Raw genomic sequence first — 10,861 nt, forward strand, 5'->3', positions numbered from 1 at the left:
TAAGAGTTAGGATACAAATAAAGTTGCTAAAACAAAGCAATTTGTCAAGCAATTCTGCAGTTTTGCCAAAACAGCAAAGATATAAATAAGGTAGAACCCCTTGAGACCAGTGTGTGTGTGTGTGTGTGTGTGTGTGTGTGTATTTTTGTAGAGATGGGGTCTTGCTCTGTCGTCCAGTCCTGCCTTGACCCAAAGTGCTGGGATTACAGACTTCAGCCACCACACCTGGCCCATAAGTATATATTTACATGAACGAAGGAGGCAACACAATGTAGCAAAAATAGTCTGGAAGATGGGAGAAAGACCTGGGTTTGGGTCTTGATTCTGTCTTCTACTAGCTATCAAATGAGGTCAATTGCACCTCTTAGGATAGTTATAAGGAGAACTGATATCTTGCCTGCGCATAGTGGGTACTCAGCAAGATGAATTTCCTTTCTCCCTCCACCTGGTACTGAATGTTATGAGAGGGTACAGAGCCATTATTCATGAAAACATCAACGCCACCTCTCCAGATGGCCCTAACACTGACTTAGCCCAGTCAGCGATGAAGAACGCTGATAGGACCCAAACACCACTGTATGGAGCACGATCCAGAGGTGAGTGAGGATTTCCATAGGGACATGTGGGGAAATAAGAAGATAAGACCCTCAACCCCACAGCCAGGCCTTAGGGGAATCCAGGGACAGCCAGGTCTCATGGCAATGGAACTGTACTTTGGGGACCTGAAGACCCTCAGCCACAGGTTTTGGGGATTTCCTACTTAAGGGTTTCACCATTACATTGTCTTGGCGACTCTGCCATTGTTTCTCCTGTTCCTGCAGCTGTTGACTAACTGGCTTTGATGCTTTGTATTCAAATGCTCCAAGAGAGACATTCTTATTAGTTTGTAGTCTAAGCTGCCTCTGTTTCACAAAGCTTTTGTAGCAAGCTGTTTTCACAGGTCACTGACCAGTCTACAGATTGGCTTTTTCTGGGTCAGGTATCTTCTCCTTACCAATTAGCTTAGCCAGGGTGACAGACTACATGGCCAACTTTTCTCTGGATGCACCATGAACATGGAAGACATTCAGATCATAGTAGGTTGTTTATCTATTTGTTTCCAAACTGGTAAAAACGTTTGTCATGTAGAGTTGGAGGAGAGAAGGTCATTTGTCTATCAAATGCCAAGTTTTGGAGGATGTGAAGAGCAAAGACTCTTCAATTTCTCCTCAAAATGTATTTGATGTCTCTCACTGATTCCACCTCCCTCTCTACAGTTCAACCATTCAGGACTTCTATTTTCATTTTTTTTTTTTTTTTTTTTTGAGACGAATCTCACTCCGTCCCCAGGCTGGAGTACAGTGACGTGATCTCGTCGGCTCACTGCAACCGCCGCCTCCCGGGTTCAAGTGATTCTCCTGCCTCAGCTTCCTGAGTGGCTGGAATTACAGGTACCCGCCACCATGCCTGGCTAATTTTTATATTTCTAGTAGAGATGGGGTTTCACCATGTTGGTCAGTCTGGTCTCGAACTCCCGACCTTGTGATCCGTCCCCCACCCCGCCAGGCTCCCAAAGTGCTGGGATTACAGGCATGAGCCACCACGCCCAGCCAGAACTTCTATTTTCTTCAAACATCTCTCTTGCTCTTGCTCTCTGTATTTCTCTTTTAGACCTACAAACCTGTGGTGTTTTCTGTCTGGAATACCCCCTCTACATCCTCTCGGCCTAGCTGAAATGTCTGCTCCTCAAGGAAGTTTTTTCAGACTCCCACACTGCATCCAGCTTCCTCTGTTATAAGCGCCTTGCTATTACACCTTGTGCTTCCTCTTTCGAAATATTCCTCCTGTTTACAATTATTTGTTTAATATCTGTCTTTCCTGTTGACTGAGACTCAATAAAAGCAAGAATTTCTCTCTTGTCATTGCTGTTTCCTCAATATCTGGTCTAGCTCCTGACACTTAATGAAACTTAATAAACATTTATGGAATGAGTGAGCTTTTGTTATCATGCTATCTGGACAGAATATTTTGTATTTGAGAAGAATGAATGACCCCCCAACAATCTCAATGTTGGGCAGAACCAAAGTAAGATGTTTTGGGCCGGGCGCGGTGGCTCAAGCCTGTAATCCCAGCACTTTGGGAGGCCGAGACGGGCGGATCATGAGGTCAGGAGATCGAGACCATCCTGGCTAACATGGTGAAACCCCGTCTCTACTAAAAATACAAAAAAAAAAAAAAAAAAAAAAAAAAAACTAGCCAGGCGAGGTGGCGGGCGCCTGTAGTCCCAGCTACTCGGGAGGCTGAGGCAGGAGAATGATGTGAACCCGGAAGGCGGAGCTTGCAGTGAGCCGAGATTGCGCCACTGCACTCCAGTCTGGGTGACAGAGCGAGACTCCGCCTCAAAAAAAAAAAAAAAAAAGATGTTTTGGAATTGCACTAGTGGTAGGAAAAACTCAATTTTTTTCCTCTGCTGTCACGCCACACAACAATAAACACAGAAAACTTCTGTGATGAAATGTGGGGATTCTCCCCACTACAAGCAAACAATCAATACTGCAGCAGACACCAGCTGGGTGCCCTCCAATTCACTTCTGATACTGTCTCCCCGGAGATAGCGTCAGATCCCACAGACCAAGGGCTCAGTGCCAAAAATTCACCTTCCCCTTCAGACACCAGTGACAAGGCCAGGCATCCACAACCTCTGACTGACCAGCTTCAAGTTGGGGTTCCAACAACCGGGTCTTTGAATGCGATTTATTTGCTAAAGTAGCTCACAGAACTCGAGGAAACAATTACTTACATTTACTGGATTATTCCTAAGGATATTTTAATGGATACAAATAAACAACTACATGAAGAGATACATAAGGTAAGGTCTGAGTACAGGCACTTCTGTCCTCATGGTGTTGGGATGGGCCACTCTCCTGGCTCTTGCATGAGTTCTTGTTAACCGTTCACCTTCCCAGAAACCTCCATGTTTGGCTACCCAGAAGGTTTTTGTTTTGTTTTGTTTTGTTTTGAGACAGAGTTTCGCTCTTGTTTCCCAGGCTAGAGTGCAATGGCGTGATCTCGGCTCACTGCAACCTCCACCTCCCAGGTTCAAGCAATTCTCCTGCCTCAGCCTCCTGACTAGCTGGGATTACAAGCACCTGCCACCACACCTGGCTAATATTGTGTTTTTAGTAGAGACGGGGCTTTTCCATGTTGGTCAGACTGGTCTTGAACTCCCAGGCTCAGGTGATCCACCCGCCTCGGCCTCCCAAAATGCGGGGATTACAGGCATGAGCCACTGCACTCGGTATTTTTTTTTTTTTTCTTTTGAGACAGAGTCTGGCTCTGTCACCCAGGCTGGAGTGCAGTGGCATGATCTCAGCTCTCTGCAAACTCTGCCTCCTGGGTTCAAGAGATTCTCGTACCTCTGCCTCCCAAGTAGCTGGGATTACAGGTGTATGCCACCATACCCAGCTAATTTTTGTATTTTTAGTAGAGAAGAGGTTTCACCATGTTGGCCAGGCTGGTCTCGAACTCCTGACATCAGGTAATCCACCCTCCTTGGCCTCCCAAAGTGCTAGGATCACAGGTGTGAGCCACCATGCCCAGCCTTATCCAGAAGTTCTTAAACCCTGTCTCCTGGGGCGTTTTATGGTGACTTCATTGGATAGGCGTGATTGAAGTATGGATAACCTTGTTGAAATGTGATTGGACAAAAAGGATATGATCTGGTCAGTCACAGTGGCTCACACCTGTAATCCCAGCACTTTGAGAGGCCAAGGGGGGCAGATCACAAGATCAAGAGATCGAGACCATCCTGGCCAACATAGTGAAACCCCATCTCTACTAAAAATACAAAAATTAGCTAGGCGTGGTGGTGTGCAACTGTAGTCCCAGCTACTTGGGAGGCTGAGGCAGGAGATTCGCTTGAACCCAGGAGGCAGAGGTTACAGTGAGCCAAGATCACACCACTGTACTCCAACCTGGTGACAGAGTGAGACTATGTCTCAAAAAAAAAAGAGAGATGATCTAAACCCTGCAAGTCCTGTCTGTTCAGATTCTTCCTGGCCTCTCTGTACAGCATTTCTACCTCTAGGGTATGGGGCAGGACCCTCTCCGGAATGAGGGTCTCATGACCCACAATCAGATTAGGGTCCTGCCACGGGGAAGTCAAAGGAGGGCAGGGAAAGATCAGAGAGAGATATTCTTTTTACAGTAATGAGGACTGTGGGAGTTACGAGCCAGGAACTGTGTGTGAAAACCAATATATGTGGCTGGGTGTGGTGGCTGACACCTGTCATCCCAGCACATTGGGAGGCCAACACAGAAGGATTACTTGAGCCGAGGAGTTTGAGACCAGGTTGGGCAATGTAGTGAGACCCCATCTGTAAAAAATAAAAATAAAAAAATTAGTTGGGCATGGTGACATGGGCCTGTATTCCCAGCTACTTGAGAGGTTAAGGTGGGAGGATTGCTTGAGCCCAAGAGGCTGAGAATGCAGTGAGCCCTGATTTGTGCCACTGCCCTCCAGCCTGGACAATAGAGCAAGACTCTATTTCAAAAAACAAAATGAAACAAACGCATGAAAATACATATATATTTATTTATAAATATAAAAGAAAAAATATATGTGTGTGTGTATCATAAGACAACTAGCATATTGAAAAATTGTATCTGGACAGGTGGGAAGCTTTCCAAGTATGTTCTTGGGAAATGACTCAGGACAGTAAATGAGTGGCAGCAGTAGGAAGGGGGCCAGGCCCTGTGGTAGACCAAGTAACAAACAGGTCCCCGAGCAGGAAGGACAGGGGCAATGTTCCTCTGCCTGCACACGCTCCACCTTCTGACTCCCCCACCTCACCCCGGCAGCCTCAAAGGAGCCTCCCCAGGGCCACGCTGGAACAGCAAACATGGGATTTTGTTTGCTGACTTGGCTTAGCAACAAGGCCTCACTCTGACCTTTTCTCTCCACAGCATTACGGAGAAAGAGTACGTTGAAAGTGGGAGTGCATAGATTTCCCATGAGCACTGCCATGTTTTGAAGGGAAACTGCTCAGCTGAGCACTGCTTCCTGGAATGAGCAAGGTCACCTGCCCTAGCCTGACCTGAGAACTTCCACCCCTGTGCAGGTGCCTTCCCCACGGGAGGTGAGGGCCAGCCCAGCCCAGTCCCTGGGAGCCCCTGCCAGGCAAGGGCCAGGCTGGTCCTTGGGCTCATGCTGCCAGGGACTTTGTTGAAGGAGCCAGAGGCCCCTCAGTCTATCTTGGTTAATGGCAAGCTGCTTTTAGGATGTGCAGAGAAGTAAAAGTGAGCAAACCAGCCACCAGGCCGGGCTTTGCTGACATGCAGGACATCATTTGAGATGTAAGAGCAGCTCTAGTAGCCGTGCAGTAGCCCTTGCATCTCAACCGGCTTCTGAGCCATTCTCTGGGATTATCAGGCTGGAGTTCTCTGTCATTAGGATGACTCATCATTTTTCTATCTCTGCTTCCATTGCTTCTGTCCCTGCTGACTAACGTCTCTGCTATCCGCCTCTGTGCCACAGCTTCTGCGGCCTTTTTTCTGTGGCCCCTTTCTTCAATCCTATCCTACTATTAGCTTCCCTCTCAGAGTCTCACGAACTCCCTACCAGTAGGGTTTATGGGTTCCACCTGTCACCATGACAGAGCTCTCATGCCAGACACCCTCAAAGGACATGGGCCAACCAGTGGGAAGCTGCCTTGGAGTAAGGGCACTAATTCCTGGCTTAATCAATTAATTTACCTGAAGCCACACATGCAGAGTCACATGATAGAAACCATTCATTCATCTGACAAATAGGTCACCTCATATATGTCACACTCTGTCCTGGCATGGAGAATACAATGGTGAAACAGAAAGAACACAAGTCTTTGCCTCACATTCTCCTGGGGGCTGAGATGGCTGACAAGAAACAAAGTGGGCCAGGTGTGGTGTCTCATTCCTGTAATCCCAGCACTTCGGGAGGCTGAGGCAGACAGATCACCTGAGTCAGGAGTTCAAGACCAGCCTGGCCAACGTGGCAAAACCCCATCTCTACTAAAAATACAAAAGTTAGCCAGGCGTGGTGGTGAGTGCCTGTAATCTTAGCTACTCTGGAGGCTGAGGCAGGAGGATGGCTTGGACTCAGGAGGCGGAGGTTGCAGTGAGCCGAGATTGACCACTGCACTCCAGTCTGGGTGACAGAGTGAGACTCTGTCAAAAAAAAAAGAAAGAGAGAGAGAGAAAGAAAGAAAGAAAAAAAAAAGAAAGAAAGAAAGAAAGAAAGAAAAAATGAAAAGTAAAACATAGGCTCGATGTTGATTCATGTGATGGAGAAAACGCCAGGCAGGGGTATAGATAGTGCCAAGAGCAGGGTTGTGTATGTCAATTTTCAACAACTGGTTGGTTGAGAGAGTAACATTGGGGTCATAAAGGACAGAAAACAGGTGGAGAGACCAAGAAGAGACCCCTTATAGGGCTCTGTGCGTGGTAGACATGATGAAGCTTCTGGAACTCTTGGTGCTGGTATGGTCAGCTCTGAGGATCGTGGAGAAGCCCTACTATCTAGGACCTCACAGATGAGAGAGGAAGGTTATGTCTGTAGGCACACAGTGCAGTATATTACACTTGACTGAGTCAGAGAGCCACAGGAGCCATGAGGCATTTAAGGTGGGAAACAGAGTATAGGCCCCACACTCTGTCCACACCTGTCCCTGCCATCCCAAAGCCCTACCATGGGAGCAGGGAGGCTCCCATTAGAAATTATCAAATTCAGTGGAAATCAACCTCACTTTTCTTTTTTGAGACAGAGTCTCATTCTGTCGCCCAGGCTGGAGTACAATGGCACGATCATGGCTCACTGCAGGCTCCACCTCCTGGATTCAAGTAATCTTCTCACCCTCTCAGCCTCCCAAGTAGCTGGGACTACAGGTGTGCACTACCATGCCCAGCTAATTTTCTGTATTTTTTGTAGAAATGAGGTTTCTCTATGTTACCAAGGCTGGTCTTGAACTCCTGAGCTCAAGCAATCCCGCCTCAACCTCCCAAAGTGCTGGGATTACAGGCATGAGCTACTGTGCCAAGCTTGGGACTCAACCTTTAAGGCTCATCAGAGTCACTGAGAGACCTTATGAAACACAGTGCAAAACCCACCCCCAGCAATTCCAGTTTTAAAGGTCTGCAGTGGAGGCCCAATCATTTGCATTATTTACACTTTCCCAGATCATGCAGTTGCTATTGTTCCAGGTACCACACTTTGAGAACCACTGCTCTGATTTGTATCATGCCCGGCCAGCCCTTCCAACTTTGCCCTTGTTCTTCCCTCTGAAATCGTCTACTTCTGGCTAGGGGCTGCTGTGGCTCAAACTTCTAAGCCCAGCACTTTGGAATGCTGAGGTGCAAGGATCACTTAAGCCCAAGAGTTTGAGCCAGCCTAGGCAATAGTGAGACCTCGTCTCTACTAAAAATCAAAAAATTAACCAGGCATGATGGTACACACCTGTGGTCCTAGCTGCTGGGGAGGCTGAGGTGAGAGGATCACACCACTTCACTCCAACCTGTGCAACAGAGCAAGACCCTGTCTCAAAAACAAAAAAAAAGCCTACTTTCTCTTCTTTCTATTTTTCCTCCAAGGCCCAACTCAGGAGTCCATTTCCTTCAGGAAAACTTCCTTGACTTTCCCAGGCAAAATCCTTCACACCCTCATCTTGTCTATTTTCCCTTTATATTTTCATCCCATCTCATGACTATACTCACATCTACTGCCTTTCTGGATTGTAAGCATTTGAGGGCAATTTCTCCAGTTCCTAGTATCTGGTATGCATTCAAGAAAACTTTCTGAAATCCCCATATGTTTTCTCCTCATGTTTGTGAAAGGAAGGCCCCACTTCCAGCGTGTTTCTTCCTGGGCTTCCCTCATCATCTCAACCCCCAACTCACCCTGAGCTCTCTGGCACCCCTAAACTTCCTGGTCCCAGCGGGTCCAGGCCCACTGTTGTACCACATCTGGCCATTCGGCAAAGTTGAAATTCTTTCTTTGACAAAGCAGTGTGCAGTTTGAAGGTTTTACTTTGTTTTGTTTTTTAGAGACAGGGTCTCACTTTGTCACCCAGGCTGGGGTGCAGTGGCACAATTATACCTCACTGCAGCCTTGACCTCCTGGGCTCAAGCAATCCTCCTGTCTCAGCCTCTGAGTAGCTGGGACCACAAGTGCATGCCACCACGGCTGGTTAATTTTTAAATGTTTTGTAGAGATAGGGGTCTCACTATGTTGCCTTTGCTGGTCTTGCACTCCTGGCCTCAAGCAATCCTCCCACCTCCGCCTCCCAAAGCGCTAGGATTACAGGTGTGAGCTACAGCGTCCCACCTAGTTTGAAGTTTTAAGAGAGATGTTTTACCAAGAGACTCCAATAAGCAAAATCAAGCACCAAAAAGGCAAAACATGCATAGCTCTGCAGAAACGTCAGAGAGAGACCCAGTGTTTCAATTCTGGCTCCACCAGGAGCTGAGTGGCCTTTAGCAAGTCACTGGCCCCTTCAGGTGTTCAAGGAACTGGACTCAAAGGTTTCTAAGATAACTTCCAGCTCTCAAATTTCATAATTATCGAATCTGAATTTATCTAAATATTAAGCAAAAATACCCAAACTTCTAGCATGACACTCCCAAGTCGGGTGAGAAATTTGCTCTTTTTCCAAGCTGTTTGCTAGTTTTTTCTCTGCATATGAAGTCGTAGGCAGTTTCCTAAAGATTCAAGGTGAGTCTTATCAAAGAACCTACAAAAGAAAACTACAGACTTATTGTAGCCCAGAGAAAGGTGTATAGACAATATCTGAATCTTAGCATTGCCACTATGTGACTTTCAGCAAATTTGGGCCTCAGTTTTCTTGTCTTTAAAGTGGAAACAAAAACAGAATCTACCTTAAAGGATTCCTATGATGTGTAAGAAAAAATAATTAACAGCAACAGAGGCTAGCACAGCACTGGTGTTCAGCAAGCATGAGTCAGCTCTCGGGGGCTCCCTCTGCACACTTTCAGTCCACCTCTGCGACTAGCCTGGCCCCTTAATGAGGAAAACATTTTCTATTCTGAAACTCAAATCCTTCTGATGAGCTTCTAGCCACTCCTCATGGTCTTGCTGGGTCATTCATCCATTCAACTTATAGTTACTAAGGTTTTGTCGAATGCCAGATACAGTGAAAAGAAGATGTACAGATAATTAAGACAAACTTAAAACAGTCCCCATCCTCAAGGAGCTAGAGCTTTGCTTTAGTAAAATTAGACAAGTCGGTCATTTCTGGGTGTCATGGAATGGAGTGGCCAATCGCCTGCAGAGCAATGTGCCCAAGTCTTACTGTGACTACTGCAATACATACCTCACCCATGACTCTCCATCTGTGAGAAAGACACACTGCAGTGGTAGGAAACACAAAGAGAATGTGAAAGACTACTATCAGAGGCCGGGCGCGGTGGCTCAAGCCTGTAATCCCAGCACTTTGGGAGGCCGAGACGGGCGGATCACAAGGTCAGGAGATCGAGACCACCCTGGCTAATACGGTGAAACCCTGTCTCTACTAAAGAATACAAAAAACTAGCCGGGCGACGAGGCGGGCGCCTGTAGTCCCAGCTACTCGGGAGGCGGAGGCAGGAGAATGCAGTAAACCCGGGAGGCGGAGCTTGCAGTGAGCTGAGATCCGGCCACCGCACTCCAGCCTGGGCGACGGAGCCAGACTCCGTCTCAAAAAAAAAAAAAAGAAAGACTACTATCAGAAATGGATGGAAGAGCAGGCTCAGAGCCTGATTGACAAAACATCGGCTGCATTTCAACAAGGAAAGATACCTCCTGCTCCATCCTCTGCTCCTGCTCCTGCAGGAGCGATGATACCACCTCCCCCTAGTCTTCCGGGTCCTCCTCACCCTGGTATGATGCCAGCATCCCATATGAGGGGTCCTCCCATGATGCCAATGATGGGCCCTCCTCCTCCTGGCATGACACCAGTGGGCCCTGCTCCTGGAATGAGGCCGTCTATGGGAGGCCACAGGCCAATGATGCCTGGGCCTCCAATGATGAGACCTCCTGCCTGTCCCATGATGGTGCCCACTTGGCCCAGAAGGACTCGACCAGACAGATAAGGATAGCGGGGAGGGCTCATTCTATCAGTTTTATATGACCTGTTCTGCTTCACCAGGAGATCATGCTACTGTGATGCTGGGTTTTCTAAACAGATTAAGGAAGGCTTGCTCCCCTGCCCTATCAAGGAGAATGGTTTTGGAGGGGAGAAGTGGGACAGAAAAGATGCAGTTTTCATTTGTATTGGGAAATGTGAAAATAAAATTGTCAACTCGTTTAGTTAAAAGTGTATTCCCTTTTTCCTCCCCTCTGTATTCTCTGTGTATTATTAAAAAAATGAAACATTCCAGTTCTGTTTCTCTAGCTCATTATCTCTTCAGGATGTCCTCTGCGTGAGATTCTTTTTCCTTAGCTATCTGGTAAATCTCTCTGGGCATCCTCCCTTTATTAGTAAAGTCATCTTGTGCAGGACTAAATCTAGTACTTATAGAGCTTTTATTGGTTAAAATAATAAACAGCTCAGTTAATTAAAAAAATTAGACAGGTCAACAACTATAATTATGGTGAGATAAATGCTACTAGGGGAAGCTCTGGGTCTATGTGTATAGGAGAGGTTGAAAGAGACGTCCTAGGCCAGATGACATCCAAATTGATAGCAGAAGAGTGAGAAGGACTGGCTCAACTGGGTGGTGGCAGGGAAGAGGGTTCCTGGGGGCAGGAGGAAATGAGGCTGGAGAGGTGAGCAGAATTATGTCACCAAAGGCTTTTGGGAGCAAGGCAGAGGCACTGCAGGGTATGAAGCAGGAGAGTGGCAGAGGTGACTTT

The 10,861-nt window shown here is 47.1% G+C and overlaps 1 protein-coding gene across 1 annotated transcript; it reads left to right on the forward strand.

Moving 5' to 3' along the window:
* The first annotated feature begins 9,319 nt into the window (after positions 1–9,319).
* On the forward strand, positions 9,320–10,363 carry LOC117064527 (U1 small nuclear ribonucleoprotein C-like). The gene is made up of 2 exons (XM_033178610.1): positions 9,320–9,406; positions 9,720–10,363. The coding sequence occupies exon 2, from the start codon at positions 9,742–9,744 to the stop codon at positions 10,096–10,098; it is 357 nt and encodes a 118-aa protein (XP_033034501.1). The 5' UTR covers positions 9,320–9,406; positions 9,720–9,741; the 3' UTR covers positions 10,099–10,363.
* Positions 10,364–10,861: the final 498 nt, after the last annotated feature.

This window comes from Trachypithecus francoisi, unplaced genomic scaffold, assembly GCF_009764315.1.
Source record: "Trachypithecus francoisi isolate TF-2019V2 unplaced genomic scaffold, Tfra_2.0 Lachesis_group2, whole genome shotgun sequence".
In the NCBI taxonomy this organism is placed as follows: domain Eukaryota; kingdom Metazoa; phylum Chordata; class Mammalia; order Primates; family Cercopithecidae; genus Trachypithecus; species Trachypithecus francoisi.

Coding starts and splice junctions, on each gene's coding strand:
- LOC117064527 (XM_033178610.1), top strand. CDS start 9,742: ATGGAAGAGCAGGCTCAGAGCCTGATTGACAAAACATCGGCTGCATTT.